This window comes from Lacerta agilis, chromosome 5 (genome assembly GCF_009819535.1).
Source record: "Lacerta agilis isolate rLacAgi1 chromosome 5, rLacAgi1.pri, whole genome shotgun sequence".
NCBI lineage: Eukaryota > Metazoa > Chordata > Lepidosauria > Squamata > Lacertidae > Lacerta > Lacerta agilis.
This window is the reverse complement of record NC_046316.1, coordinates 23,990,385-24,005,685: the sequence shown is the minus strand read 5'-3', so window position 1 is coordinate 24,005,685 and position 15,301 is coordinate 23,990,385. Positions and strand designations below refer to the sequence as shown.

The 15,301-nt window shown below is 46.3% G+C and overlaps 1 protein-coding gene across 4 annotated transcripts; it reads right to left on the bottom strand.

The window, feature by feature from the left end:
* Nucleotides 1-673: 673 nt before the first annotated feature.
* Nucleotides 674-12,993, bottom strand: ZNF365 (zinc finger protein 365). 4 transcript variants are annotated; one of them, XM_033148918.1, is made up of 5 exons: nt 12,765-12,993; nt 9,049-9,792; nt 4,202-4,382; nt 1,746-1,783; nt 674-1,622 (listed from the first exon to the last, which is right to left on the bottom strand). In XM_033148918.1, the coding sequence occupies exons 2-5, from the start codon at nt 9,777-9,779 to the stop codon at nt 1,370-1,372; spliced, it is 1,203 nt and encodes a 400-aa protein (XP_033004809.1). In that variant the 5' UTR covers nt 9,780-9,792; nt 12,765-12,993; the 3' UTR covers nt 674-1,369. The 4 variants fall into 4 exon arrangements, with proteins under 4 accessions (XP_033004809.1, XP_033004811.1, XP_033004812.1 ...); XM_033148920.1 differs by having other exon boundaries at nt 675-1,619; nt 12,765-12,992; XM_033148921.1 differs by having other exon boundaries at nt 1,475-1,622; nt 1,742-1,783; nt 12,765-12,992.
* Nucleotides 12,994-15,301: the final 2,308 nt, after the last annotated feature.

Here is a 15,301-nt window from a genome sequence, read left to right as displayed (position 1 = left end):
GCTTCAGGAAAGAGCAAGTTATATCAAGCAAGCATTTGAGCTTGGATCGAGAACGGGAAAACAAGCCACTCAAATGTCATGCAGGGGCTCGATTGCTGTATTGTATTATTGCTCAATAAGAAAAGCCACTAGTAGCGTTTTGGGCCTAGCGGTGGCCACGGTTTCCCTGGCCCCCCACTACTCCCCTGGGACCTGGACCAGACAGACATGAGTTTGAACCCCTCACTCATCTGTAAAACTCATGGTATGACCTTGAGCCACTCTCCCTCAGCCCAAACCAGGAGGGCAAAACAGAACAACCCTCCCGTACGCTGTCCTGAGCTCCTTGAAGGAAAAGTGAGGTGCAAATACAATATAGCTAAATGGCTGCAGATGTGCTGACCTTCAAGGCACAAAACTAAGTCACTGTGGTGCTTTGCTGCAGTGCTTTCTGCACCACTGAAGCAGCCATTCAGCTGTAAGGAAAAGGAAGTTGAGGGGTGAGCCCTGAGCCTCCATCCTGCCTTAGCTACCCAGAAAAGGCAGTGCTGATAACCTCACATTCCTTGCCCCCCCTGCAGCTGGAGGGCATCTGCACTGTCTTCTCCCAGAAGGTGAGTGCAGGGATCAATCACAACAGCTGCCCGTCTAGGCCACCCGCAGAGACCTCCAGATTGCCCCTCCCTACTTCCTGTTCTAGGTGGTAGTAGGCAGGGGAGGGAGGTGGTTATCCAATCAGATTTCTCCCAGCTGCTTTGTCCTTGCAGATGCGGCATGGTGCAGTTTGTGCCCTGGTGTCAAAGGAAAAACACTCGGCTAAGTGCATTTAGGGCTTCCACAAATCGTTTTCTAAATCTATTCCCATCACTCTCACTAGATAAAGGGATTTATTAAGGTGCCAGGCAGAAGGAATTCTTCCAAAGGTAAGCAAGCAAAACAGACTTAGGATGAGTGAAATGCCGGACTCAATTGAAAAGATGCTCTTGGGAAAATAAAGTGCCACATCTACAATCAAAGTCCTGGAAATGAGGCAGTTAAATTATTCTATATTTACGTATTTATATCATCTATTAAATATATCATTGCCCAAATGAATAGGGAAATATATTGTGATTTAAGCAATGGGTGGGGCCGACGGCACAACCCTAGGCTTGTCTATTCAGAAGGAAATCCCGCCAAGTTCGACAGAATTAAGTTTGCAATCCTAGGCACACTTACCTGGGAGCAAGTCCTGTCAAACTCAGGGGACTGAATTTTGAGCAGACAGGCGAATGATTGTGCTATTAATCTCTATCTGTATTAGCCCAAAGCTGCCAGATCTTGCATTATGCATTTATAAATAGATTAGGTTAGATACATATATATATATCTCTATATCGTATATGGGCTCTTAGTAGAGCTGTTTGCTTTTTTTACTGATCTTTGATTTCGCGTTAACCTTGCGGGAGGCACTGACGGCGTCCCCTTTCTTCTGAAGTCTCCAAACGTCCCTCGAGCAGTCAACAGGTTCATAAAACAATTTAACCGGATGGGCGCAGGATTTGTCCTCCTTGGCTTTCTTCAAGTGCATCCGTCCTTTCTGAAGAGAGTGAGGTTTCACATCAGGAGTGTTATAGTAACCGTGTTGGTTTCCTCGGCTGCTGCTGAGGCGAAGAAAAGACGTCAGATTTAAGAGAGAGAGAGCCCAGGAACAAGAGATGCACAATTATAACAGCAACACATTGTACAAAATATTTTGTATTAAGGGTATGAAATAACATACATACAGGCATCTGGGTTTCTTGCTTGATGACATATCTGTAAACTAAAACATACACACTTGTTATTCAGATTGACGTGACATGTGGAAATAGCTTGTTTTTCTTCATTTATTTGCTGACTTATCAAAGTTAGATACATAGACAAATGCAAAAAACAAACAAGATCTTCCTAACAGCAAAGACAACCCAGGTCTCTTTGGTCCTGAGTCTGGCAGTCCCCCAACCTGTGCACATCATCATATAGAGGCCTATAATCAGGAATGTGTGTAGTTTTATGTTAAAATAATAATAATAAATTTATATTCTGCTATTCAAAATTTGCACTGACTGGCTGAACTCTGCAGCTTTTGTCCTGCAACCTGAATCATTACTTAGAAGTTCAATGGGGCTTGCTTCCAAGAATAAAAGCACTTCATTTCATCCTACACTATACAAAAAGAGCAAACATTAGTTATTTTGCACCTGTGATGTTTCCTATTTTGCATAATCTATCCAGGTCTTCCTATTCATGCGGCAGAGTCAAAAAGTTATATGGGGCCTGAAGCTGAAAACTCTTGATTTCTGGAACTCTCTCTCAGCTACTTCTGTGCAGGCATAACCCACATTTGTCCAAAAGTTTATTTGAACCCATGAGAACTAGAAACTCTTTTTTTTTAATTAATTAAAACTGGGATTCTCACAATGGTGAGGACTATTTTCTGTGCTTCCAAGAAATTCTCCCTCCCCCCCTCTCTCTCTCACACACAAACACACACAACCTGACTGTACTCAAAGCTTATATGTTGCAACGGGGGGGGGGGGGGGGAGAAATGGCCAGAAGGAAGATACAAACAGTTTTAACCCACAGTCTCTGTTTAATCCAGTCCTTTGCCTGCCACAAGGTCATGAATTTTAATTTTCTGGCGTGCCTTTAAGATGTGTTGTACAACTAGTCCAATAAAAGATATCACTTTTCTTATTTCAATAACAGCTTTCAGGGCATTTACCTCTGACAAGCTTTTCATTTGCTATTTTGCGTCTCCTGAACAAATTAGCAGTCACGGCTCATTTGCAGCAGTGTGACTATACCAGCAGAAGACACGTGCACCCTCAATTATCACGTTTCCTTGTTTATGCTTGTTTATTGCTACCTTTTTTTTAAAAAAAAAAGGGTGTGTGTGTGTCTGATGCTCAAGAAGAAATTTGAGCTGTGAACTGACATTTTTTCAGAGACTCAATGGAGGTATGATAAGAGTTATCATTGCCTGCAGGTACACACGCTCATTTTCAGTCCCACAGTTGTCTCTGATTAAACAGACTTTTCTCATATTTGAAGCACTACCTTTTTTTAACCAGAAACCATGATTGGAGCTTAGATGGCTTTCTAAGATGGCTGGACAAATTCATGGAGGATAAAGCTATCAATGTCTGCAAGTCATGATTGCTATATGCCACCTTCAGGTTCAGAGCACATGCCTCTGAATACCAGTTGCTGCAGATCATGAACTGGATAGGGCCATTGCCCTCATGTCCTGTTTGTGGGCTTCCCAGGGGCATCTGGTTGGCCACTGTGGGCAAGGGCAGCCCAAGGCATTTTGCCGCCTGAGGTGAAAGGCAAGATGGTGCCTCCCTGCATTCCATGTACCAAAGCTGATTGGCTGGTATAGTCACACTGCTGCAAATGAGCCGTGACTGCTAATTTGTTCAGGAGACGCAAAATAGCAAATGAAAAGCTTGTCAGAGGTAAATGCCTTGTTTTTGGTCTAATCTTACTTCATCACCAGGACAGCATCCTCCACTGCACCTGAATACACCCGACTTAGCTTAAGGTTTCAGGGCAGACCCACACCTCATTGCTGCTGTCAATCCTTCATCATCTGCCGCCTGAGGCACCACTTTTCCTAATGGCAGGGCCGGCCCTGAATGTGGAAAACATGATGCTAAGCTACATAGGCATTTGGTCTGATCCAGCAGGATGCTTCTTATGAGATGGGGGGGTGGGGGGGGAGAGAATGAACGTATACACATAGGCAACAATAGCTCTATCTTGAATTGCAACCCAAGGATGAAAGGTGTACTTTCAAAGGCTAAGGAGTAAACCCTACACAAATCTGCAGTGGAGTCCCTAAGATGGCGCCTTGTACGCCTCTTTCCAGCAACTCTTGCAGCCAAGCTGGTGCCCAAAGTATAGCTTCGTTTTCCTTCGGACCACATCAGCAAAGCTGAGGGGGGGGGTCTTGTCATCTGGGCAGCGGTTTGACCCCCGGAAGCACACTCCATTGTTTCTCGAGACAGATGCCAAACTGAACAAACAATATAGCAGAAATGGCCACCGCAACCCCTGCTCCACTAGAACAAGCGCTTGGATCAACCTCCCCCCCTCCCCCAGTGCACCCTAGATGCTGTGGACTACAATTCCCATCAGTTCCGCTTCCTGTTCAAGTCTAATGAAAGAACACCCCCCCCCCCAATTTTTTGCCTACCACGTATTCATGGACATCGCTGTAGCTGCCCACGATCTGCTGATTCTGGTAGTACTCCAATTGCTTTTCTGCCAGATCCACCCGCTGCAGGAGATTCTCAATGAAACGCTGGAGCCTGGCCTTGCCGCGAAGCTCCTTCTCAGCAGCTTCCTCCAGGAAGTGATTAAACGTAACAACTTCTCTGAAATGACAAAAGTGCAGCTCTGCTGGAATTTGGAAGAACACTGGTGTTTCCTCCTTATTGCTAGAGAGCAGCAGGAAAGAACGGACGGATGCTACTTTTTAACTTAGGGACACTCTTGCCTGTGCTATGAATATATTCAGTGCCAGGTGCCCTGCTGACCTTCTCAGAACCACTTGCACATAGCCAAATAAGCAAACAACACTGGTGCTGGGGAGCATACTTTAGAGAGGACAGCCTTCTGTTTGAAGGGCTGTCTGGTTTAAAGATAAAGGCCTTGAAATTGCCATGAACAGTAAGCAACTGGGCCAGAGACCGAGCAGACACACAAGTGCATCTGGTCTCAGTCTTACACATGGTGAAACTTACCATGTTTTTATTTCAGTTAAAGTCATTGTTTCTAAATACGCACCCATACAGATATATTGACATATGTAAATATCTGTTCTTTTGAGTGTGAGAAGCATTTCCTTTGGCGGGGGGCGATGAATAAGTGATCACCTTAATGCTTCTAGAAATAACAATAAATTGAAGGGCCTTTTCAGACAATAAAAAGCTTATTTATTTTGTGCCACAATAATTTGCCCCGTTTGAAAATGGGAAATACAACCTCCGGCACCTGAGAGGCATCTAAGCCGGCACTGAGAGTTTTCCCATTCCAGAGGGATGGGAATGGGAATTGCTTTTCCTGCTGAATTTTGTGGAATCTGAATGCTTAAATGTGCACGGAAAGTCTCCTTGGGACGCAGGCATTCCTCTAGAATGGGGCCTTTGATTATTATTTCTTGAAGTGAGAGACGGTTTCAAAGGATTTTATGATGACATTATGCAGTTGTGTGGAGTGTGAGCATCATTAGCAACAGCTGAACCAAATAAGAGGTGCAACAATGAGAACCCAATTAATCAACAAAATTCATTCCAAGTGTTCAGCAATATCTTGATTCCTCTTTTAGAGAATTAGCAGGAGGTTCAGCAACAAAATCTAGCTGAAGTTAATAAGCATTCCCACTAGAATGCAAAACTGAACGAAAACCCCATTATGTCTTGAAGAACATAACCAAGAACGTACTCAAGCCACCTTTGCACTGTACATTTAAAGCACTATGATACCACTTGAAACACTCATGGATTCCCCCAAAGTATTCTGGGAGCTGTAGGCTGTTATAGATACTGAGAGCTGTTAGGAGACTCCTATTCGCCTCCCAGAGTTGTAATTCTCATGAGTCGTTTAACAATCAGGGGCGTCGCTGGGGGGGCGGTACGCCCTGGGTGACAGGGGAGGGTGGGGGTGACAAGTGACAGGTGGGGATGACAAGCGGCGGCCCCTCCCCCCACTCCCACGTGCCACCACTCCCTCCGTCACCCCGGGAGCAGCAGTGCACGGCCGAGCGAGCACCCCGTCCGTGCAGCGCTGCTGCTCCCGGGGGGACCGGCGGTGCGTGGGGAGTGGCAGGAGGGGCCGCTGCTTGTCACCCCCATGCGCCGCTGCTCGCTCCGTCGCCCCGGGAGCAGCAGCGCACGGTGTGTGCGGTGCTGCTGCTCCCGGGGCAACGGAACGAACGGCGGCACGTGGGGTGACAAGCAGCGGCCCCTCCCACCACTCCCACGCGCCGCCGCTCCCTGCGTCATCTGGGAGCAGCAGCGCATGGACCGGCTCCAGCCAGTGGCGAAAAAAGCCGCTGAAAGAGGGGGCTTTCCCCCTTTCAGCGGCTTTTTTCGCCGCTCCGCTCCATGAGCAGTACCCGCAGGGAAAGGACAGGGGCGGGCCAGCGAGGGGAATGACACCCCCCTCACTGGCCCAACCCCTCTCCTTTCCCTGGGACAGCTCCGCTCACGGAGTGCAGCGGGAGAGGGGCGGGCCAGCTGGCCCGGGCGGAGGCGTCGCTCCGTGCACATGCGTCATGACGTCATGTGCACGGAGCAACACCCTGCCCCCATGGGTGCCGCTTGGCTTACCGCCCCCGGCAGCCCAGCAGCTAGCTACGCCCCTGTTAACAATCAATCCCTCTTCCTAGGGAACTCTGGAAACTGTAGTTCTGGGAAGGGAACAGGGGTTCCTAACAACTCTCAGTACCTTTAACATACTACAGTTCCCAAAATTCTTTGCGGGGAAGACTGCTTAAAGTGGTATCACAGTGCTTTAAATGTGGGAATGCGGCCTCAGTATGGTAGAAGAGATGCCTCTGAAACACTGTTTTCCTTTTTAAAAGGGGGCTGGTGATTGATTGATTGATTGGTTGGTTGGTTGATGTGCTTGTCTCTGTGTTAATACTGATCTTTGCAGCGATATGTGGAAGAAAAAGTGAAAACTGACCTTCTGTTCTGTAGCAATCCCAGAAGGTGTGCACAGACACCCAAGAGACCAATTTGCTTGGGGCAGAACTGACTTCTCTGTACCCTCACTGGGCAAATACCTAGTAAATATGCCAGTTGTTCAAAAACAACCAAGCCATGCATACACAACTGAATGTGTGACTCTTTTTTCCTGCCTTTCTCCCTCCTGACCTGTGTTGAACAGTAATCTCTCCCAAGACTGGGAATGTATTTTACTGACTGTAAGCCGCTTTGAGAGTGGCTGAGCGAGTGGTGGGGAAACGGCATATGAATACAATAACAGTGATAATTATTATTATTTATCTATCCAAAGGCCCACATATGTTGCTGCCACAATATAAAGGGCTTCACTAGCATTCCCATTTGTTGCCATTCTTCGTTCTTATCTCAGCTGCGCTCTATCTTAGGTTGTTGGTTTCAACTCCCTCTTGCTCTTTTCAAGGCCTGTGACAAAAGAAGAACGTGGCTCCAGCCTTATGCAATGCATTCTGGGATGCCGTATCCATACAACAAGCTGTTAGAAGCGGAGGTGCATGGGTTTTGGATTCTCCATGGGTTTCCTCACAGAGGGCAGTCCCAAAACACCAGCGCGGTGCTCGGCAAGCACAAGGCAGGCAACCAAAGGCCAAAAGGGAATAAATAACCTTCATAGTACACAGTTTGCTCAGCTTCATGAGTGTGCAGCATTCCCTGAGAAGAGAAACATATCGACTTCTTCTGTTGTCCCCTGCAGGACTTTGTATGAAAAACAAGGCCATTCTTTAACATGTTAAGTGTGGGGAGCCTATGGCCCTCCTGACGTTCTTGGACTACAATTTCCATCATTCCTGACAGTTGGCCATGCTGACTAGGCCTGATGGGAATTGGAGCCCAGCAACATCTGAAGACCCACATCTTCAATTGAGGCAAACTGAGAAGTAGATGGAGAACTCCAATATAAGATTAAAAAATCATGTTGGCTCTAGGCGTGCATGGAAGCTCATTCTGGGTGGTTGTTTGCTAGCTGTTTCTAAGAATTTTTCATGATGCTATATAATATATCTTACGTTGTACCCTGCACTGGTATTGGTACTAATGGAGAGCAAGCTAAGAATTTTTAAAATGAATAAAGAACACCCCCTAAAAAAAGGAAACTAATACAGATTTTTAAGCTTTAGTTGGCATAACAAGTATTAGAAACGCGAATCATTTTACTTTCCAAGCAAAAAGCTCCCTAACCTGTTTTTCTGCAATTTGTAAGGAAGGCTTATCCACTCTGAAGAGACACCTGTGAATTCCATCCACTTTGGCCAAAAGAGGGGGAATTTGTGGACATTTTTAGATCCCCCCATTATAGTGAATGGGGCACACACAGCTTCGCTTTATAGAGTGGCTCAGAGCATGAAGCATAAATCAAAGCAGAGAGAGCACAGTGTGACTTGGAAGTATATTGGGATTTTAAAAATAGCACAGGTATCTTGGAGACCATGAACGTCCCTAGAACTGCAGCCTAACTTACTAGTTGGCACGTTTAGGAATGCTGCTTTAAATGTCTGAGCTATAGGCCTAGCTAATTTTAACAACAGCAGCACCGTACATTTAATTTGAAAATATTAAGGTATTTTGAACTGCTTGAAGGGTGTCTAAGAATGCTAACCGAGACCGCAATCTTTCAACCATTTTCTCCATATTCCTTCTACTGGTGTTGATGAGGAACATCAGAGAGTGGGCAATCTGAGGACTGCAGTCTTAAGTAGTTCACATATAAATAATGTATCGGCAATTACTACATTTTTAATGAATGCAACATGAAAGTATTTTTAGATGAGCTGGAACTGCCAAAATATCTTTGGTATCTGCTATGAAAGCCAGCAAGAAACCAGATTGTGACTCCTTCCAAGAGACGATCCCATCAAATGCTGTTTGCACCACTTACTTTCCAATGAACTGAGGAAGGGGAGAGGGTAGAGTACTTGGAAACAAGGCATTTATGTCTTTACCTCCCGTTCTGAAGCTAAAGCACATAGCCTTATTCACAGAGTAGCACCTTCCTGTATAAGTAATCTTACCGGATGCCATGAGTGCATAAATGTCTTTACCCTTATTGCATGGTTTGTTTAAAAGATCCATCTAATAAATTTGGATTGCTTGGATGATGCATGAATTAGTATGCCCTGATGCATGCCTTCTTTGCATCTAAAATCAATGGGTCCATGCTTCAAGGCAGAAATTGTATGCTTTCTAAAGAAGCTAGGTGCCCACTGTGTTGTGGGCCGGCTAGAAATGCCGCATTTGACCTCCTAGGCCTGAGGTTCCCCCTCCCTGTCCTCCTTCTCCCCATCCTCTCACTTACTCTTCCTTCCTGTGAAGCTCCTCCTCTGACTCCGTAAGCCGCTGCTTCAGCACCGCGATCATCTCAACCGCCACGTCCACTTGCCTGTTGAGGGCCCTCTCCCGCCTCTGGACTTCCTGCTTCTTCTGAGAAAGCTGCACAAAAGCTGCCCGAACCTCCAAGAGCTCGGCCGTCTTTTGGGACAGCTCTTTGGTAAGCTTGTCGATCCTCTTCTCGATCGTTTTGTCCACCGCCTCCACCATCCGGTTGAACTTCTCTCTCACGTGGGCCTCGAACGAGGCTTTCGAGTCACTTGTCGCCAACCCTGGCTTAGAAATCGGCTCGTCGACGGATTCCCCTGACGTGTAATTTGACCCCAGAGACGCAGGCCTTTCCGCTTCCGCCTCCAGCGGCTTCCTGTTCTTGGTGTTCTCCCGGGCCGTGTCGCAGAAATTGAGATAGGACGTCTTTGGTTTCATGACACCGGTGCCGTCGCCAAGCATCCCTGGCGTCAGGGGCTCGGAAGAAGAGATCAGGTCTGCATCTCTGAGGGAAGAAAAGAGGTTGCATTTTGTCAGAAGGCTCCGATCTTCGTAACTGTGGCTGTATTCCAGATGGGCTCTCAAGGAGGACAGGGTTCTGAATCTGGTGCGGTCCCCACATCGTGGGCAACGGAACGGCATGCAGACGCTGACATTTTCAAACGACTCCTGCCAGGGGTATCTGCTTTCTTCAAAAGCGTTCTGTTGCATTACTTTCCAGATCCTAAAAGAAAGAGAATCGTAGAATCTGGAAGGGACCCTCAGCATCATCTAGTCCACCCCCCTGCATTGTACCAGGTTTCTTAGCCTCCACTCCCATCGTTCAGTCCGGACACTGAGGTCCAGCTCTGAGGGCCTTCTGCCAGTTCCTTCACTGCAAGAAGTAAGGTTACAGGGAACCAGACAGAGGGCCTTCTTAGTAGTGGTGCCCACCCTGTGGAACGCCCTCCCACCAGATGTCAAGGAAATAAAGAACTATCAGATGTTTAGAAGACATCTGAAGCCAGCCCTGTTTAAGGAAGTTTTTAATGTTTGATGCTTTACCATGTTTTTAATATTCTGTTGGGAGTCACCCAGAGTGGCTGGAGAACCTAGCCAGATGGGTGGGGTATAAATATATTATTTTTATTATTAGGTCTGCATCCCAATACAGCTGTAAGTCAAAGGGTTTGGAACTCTACATGGAACATTTCTGAATTCTGTGTCTAGGAAATTCCCATTTCAGGGGAGAAAACAGAAGAAGCTGCCTTCTACCATTGGTCCATTCCAGCTCAGTATAAACTCATGTCCAACAGGTAGATCGTGATCTACCGGTAGATCACTGGACATCTGCGGTAGATCACTGGTAGATCATTGGCTCCCCCCCAAAGAAGCTCCCTTTTAAAAAGCCCAACATTTTAGCTCCTTCCTAAAAAAAAAGCTCAAGAACTTTGACCTGAACCCCCCAAAAGGGGGTAGATCACTGCCAGTTTTTAACTCTGTGAGTAGATTGCAGTCTCTTGGGAGTTGGCCACCCCTGGACTATACTGTGCCATCCGGCAGCAGTTTTGGGCAGACCTCTTTCCCAGCCCTCCATTTAAACAGGGATTGAGCATGCCTCCTTCTGCATGCAAAGCACATGCTCTGCAACTGAGCTAGAAGGAATCAGTTATGCAGATCCATGATATTTGCATACATTTATTTTCTCTCCCTAGCTGAAGTCAGCGCTAAGATTTGAGCTAATTTTCAGGATTTGGGGGCTAGAATGAGGCTTGAGAAAGAGAAGGGAGTGCAGGAAGAGACAATGGTAGTGGTGGAATCAGCACAGCACAGTGGGAGCACATCTGCTGGGCACGCAGAACGTCCCAGACTCAACTGCTGGTTACAAGCATCTCGGGAAGCAGCACTGGAGCATCACCTAAGAGGCATCTGCTGCTCAAAGTAGAGAAGATTGAACCAGATGGACTCAGGCCCAGTTCAATGTACACTTACTTACAGTAAGCTTCATCAAGCTCATTGGGACTTACTTCTGAGTAAACGTGCATAGGTTTGAGCTGCAATTGCATAACTCAGTGTAAAGTGCTCTCAAGAGAGAGTAGGTTCTTTATAGAGCTAAGCACCCTGAAGGAGCTCAAGAAATGTTAGGGAGCAAGAGAAGAAACTTCTGAGACTCCTGGAAATTCCTTGCAGCACCTTCCTGCATTTTGGAGCCTTTCTCCATTAAAATACATGGTACCCTTAATTTTTTTTCCAAAAGGGAAATAGCAGCCCAGAGCCTTGGATGAACATAACAGCAGCAATTTCATGCTAGGCAACTTGGTCACATGGCAGTGTGCATTCATAGACCTTCAGCTGTCGGCGTGTTTCCGGGATGTGGGCATGACTCACTTAAAGTTAAGCACTTTTCAAGCCTCATTGATTTTGGTGGGAGAGTTAAGCATCTGCTTAATGCTTCCACTTTGCTGTGCTCTTTACTGGTGTACTGTGCTGATTTGTCATAGGTGAGGAGGAAGGACCTTAGCTCAGTGGGACAGAACAACTGTCTTGGATTCAGAAGGTCGCAGGTTGGATCCCTGGTGTCTCCTCTATGAAACCATGTCAGAGTAGACAACAGCAAGCTAGATGGACTGATTGACTCAATATAAGGCAGCTTCCGATATCCTGACATACCCATAGAAATAAATGGGACTGAAAGGTGCTTAACTTTGGACGGCACCATTTACTTGCTCGTGCATTTCTGCAAACACAAACCAAGCCTTGTGTGGGACAGGCAAATCAAGCTCGGTGTCAAAATAGGTTTGGGAAATTAAACTGGTCACCTTCAGATTTCAGCCCAGCAGCACGAAGTCATCGAAAATCTGATTTGCAAGTCATTTTGAGGCCTCCTCCACATCAAAACCACAAACCCTGTTCATTAAATACTCATAATTATCGAGTACCTAGAAAACTAGGGCTTGCAAGGGATGCTGGAGAATTTTGGGAAAAGATAAAATCCTATATTTACAAATCTTCCTCGCAAGCTTGCTTTCTATTGGATGTGTCCTTTCTTAAGCATTGTGATATTGATATATCTGGGTCAAAGGATGAAGCTTTCTATATTAGTCAAGTTGGGCAACAGACAGCAAAATATTCCATTCCTTCTCCTCCTTATCTTTGGCAAATCAACACCGCACACCACAGCACAGAGCACACACCAAGGTGAAAGGAAGCTGAGCGCCGGCAATCTGCAGATTGGGGGGGGGGGGGGTGGAGAGAGAGAGAGAGAGAGAGATGTGGGAAGCCGGATGTGCGCGCGTGTGCTTTACAGTTAAGATCAAAAGGGATGCTGGCATTGGAAACAGGGGGGAGAGGACGGCAGAGATGCAGCCTGATACAGAGGAGCGGGTGGGAAGAAGGGGACCCGCATCTGTGGAGGACGGAGAAGCGTTGGCCACTATGCAGAAAGATGTCTGCAGCGAAGCGGGTTTGCTGAAAGCCACAGCCAGCGCGGTTCCTGCACGATTTGGGGGGGGGGGGGTTTGCAGCCTGGCAGGGCGCCTGGCCGGGGATACCTGCCTGCCTGCCCGCCTGCTTGCCTCTCTCTGGCCCAGGTCTCCAATGCATCTTGAGCCACTTGCATCAGGGTCCTTCCCGGCCCCCTTGCGCTCTCCTCCCCACCCCCAGTGCGCCCCCGGCTCTCCCCGGGCTCCAGGCTGTGGCGCAGAGCGCAGCGCTTACCTGACTTGTTGCTGTGGCGGCGGCGGCGGCGGCGGCGGCGGCTGCCAGCGGTGCTGATGCTGCGGGGAAAAGCCGTTTTCAGCAAAGCCGTAAATCACGCCGAAGCCGGCGCGGTCACACCCCTCGCCCACTCATTCACACCCACCGAGGAGGATGGCGAGGCGAGAGGCCTGCCTGGGTAGAGGCTGGAGAGCAGCGCAGAGATCCACGGGGAGAAAGGGAGGGAGGGATCCTGAAATATCCCACTGGAGGAGGAAGGGAGAGGAAAGCAAATGGAGGGGACGGGACGCTGATGAGAGGAGATCGTCTGCCTTGGTTATTTCCCCCTCAAAAGGTGGAGTAAAAGGGACTAGGATCACAGGAGAAGCTTATGCATGTCACTTCTAAGTCCTGCTGTGCTCAGTAATGAGTTTAGGATCATTTTAATTTTAATTTTTTGTTTTATCCTACTAAATTTCTATATCGCCTGCCATACGAGGACCACAAGGCAGTTTACAATGTAAAAACGTAACATTACATAACATGGCAACAAATAGAAAACAAGACCCCCCCTCTGTGCGTGTACATGCACACAGTTTAAAAGGCCTTAGATTGTTTAATTAGCAGCCTAAATTACTTAATGCACTCTGCTCATGCTCAGTGGCCCTTTCATCTCTTATGGATTCGTAATTCCCAAGGTTTGAGCCTTGGCACTGAAACCCAAAACCCAGGGATGAGCTGGGCCCTCTTCCATATTAAGGCCTGGGGCTGGAACATTTGTAGCTCTGCTCCCAGTGCAGTTCACTCAGTGGCCGCTCGGGTACATGCTCAGGGTTATCAAGCAGATAGGAATTTTAAAACACTTTGTAAACTTAAGTGTTAAAACAGTAATTCTTGACAGTCTTATGGCTGGTATGATGAAATTCCGAAAGCAAGATATCGGTGCTAATGTGAGCAAGAGAAAGGGTCTATAAAACTTTGGGCGCTGAAAATGCCACAGAATATATTTAACACGATCATACGACTCAGCTATTCTCTGTGTCAGCCTATGGAACAACCTTTCTGCTGTGGCACCACCTGGCCTAAGGATTTGCCTCACTGCAGAAGTCTACCAGCACATGAATCTTTCCACTAGACTATGATAATAATAATAATAATAATAAAAGTATTTTTAGTTCTTGAAAGCTCATTTGCTGCTTTTAATGCAGGTCCATTATTTATATTGTTGCTTTATTGCTGCTCATTTTTTGTTTTTGTTTTTAAGAGAATTTTGTTATTGTTCTAAACATTTTCAATCATTGCTTTCTTGAACTTCCTAGGATGTCACCTTGATCTTTTAATGGAAAAGCATTCTGCAAATAAAATAACTTGCCAATAAAACAGAGTGGATGCTGTTGTCAAAATTACCTTTAACAGCAGTCAGGATTCAGACACGGAGGAGAGGAAAGCTGGTCCCAGACCCGAGTGGCTGTTGTCAGCTGCCGAGGTGTGGGCCCCAAGACCCAAAACAGCATGAAGCTGGGAGCTTTTAGAGCAGTCTTCCTCAACCTGGTGCCCTCTTCCAGATGTTTTGGCAGGTGAGAGATGTAGTCTAAAATATTTGGAAGGCTCCAGGTTGGGGAAGCCTGATTTAGAGTCCAAGATCCTTGGACCCAGGGGTAGTTCTACCAGAGCAAAATATCCTCAAGGAAATTTCTTTTAAAGCGGAGCTTTTTATTGTTTAATAAAGTAGATGAAAGGCAGAGAGCATTTCTCCCTAAACTGGCACAGAGGGCAATATCAGCAAGATAATCAATTTTGTAGTTTTAATTATTTAAGTAACATGTGCTTTGACAGAAACGTGCCCAGGTATGTTCTGAAGCAGTCACTTTGGGTTTTTAGTTGTGCCACTCAGTGGACTACCCAGCCATAACAAGTAATCAATAGTATTAGCTGGCATTAAGGTGTTTGTGGTAACTGACTTTTGTAGTTATTGTCAACAGGCTGCAAAGCCAGTTTTCTCCCCCTCTCCTTCAAAACCACTGTGTGTTATTACAATATTCACAAGCTGATTTATATTTCGGTCTGGTAACTGAAAAGTGCTCAAGTATATCTGGTTGTGAACTCTTTTACACTCCATTGTATTATTATGTAGCAATTGTTTGTTTACCTATTTTGTATTTATGGTTTTGGGAATAATTGGATTAGAGTTACCTAAGCAATATAAAAATGTATTTATGTATGTGCTCCAAAACTGTATGCTACCTTACATCAGAAAATGGGAGAGAGAACTATTGAAAAGTTTTTTTTAAGAGTGGTGTAGTATATATCTTGTGAGTAACCTATATAGGCTGCATACCTTGGCTGAAAAACAGGAAGATGCTGATAAAGGGGCCTTTGATGTGATTAAGGTTACCTCCACTAAATGATTCACCAGAAAACCACATCAAAGGAAGGGGTTTGGACTGCATCTTAGAACTTATTCTAATCTCTCAAGTGTAGGGAGCTATGAGCCATCTTTCAGATGAATCACCTCAGTGTACTGCTGATAAGGCAAAGAAATAAATAATAGGTTGGAC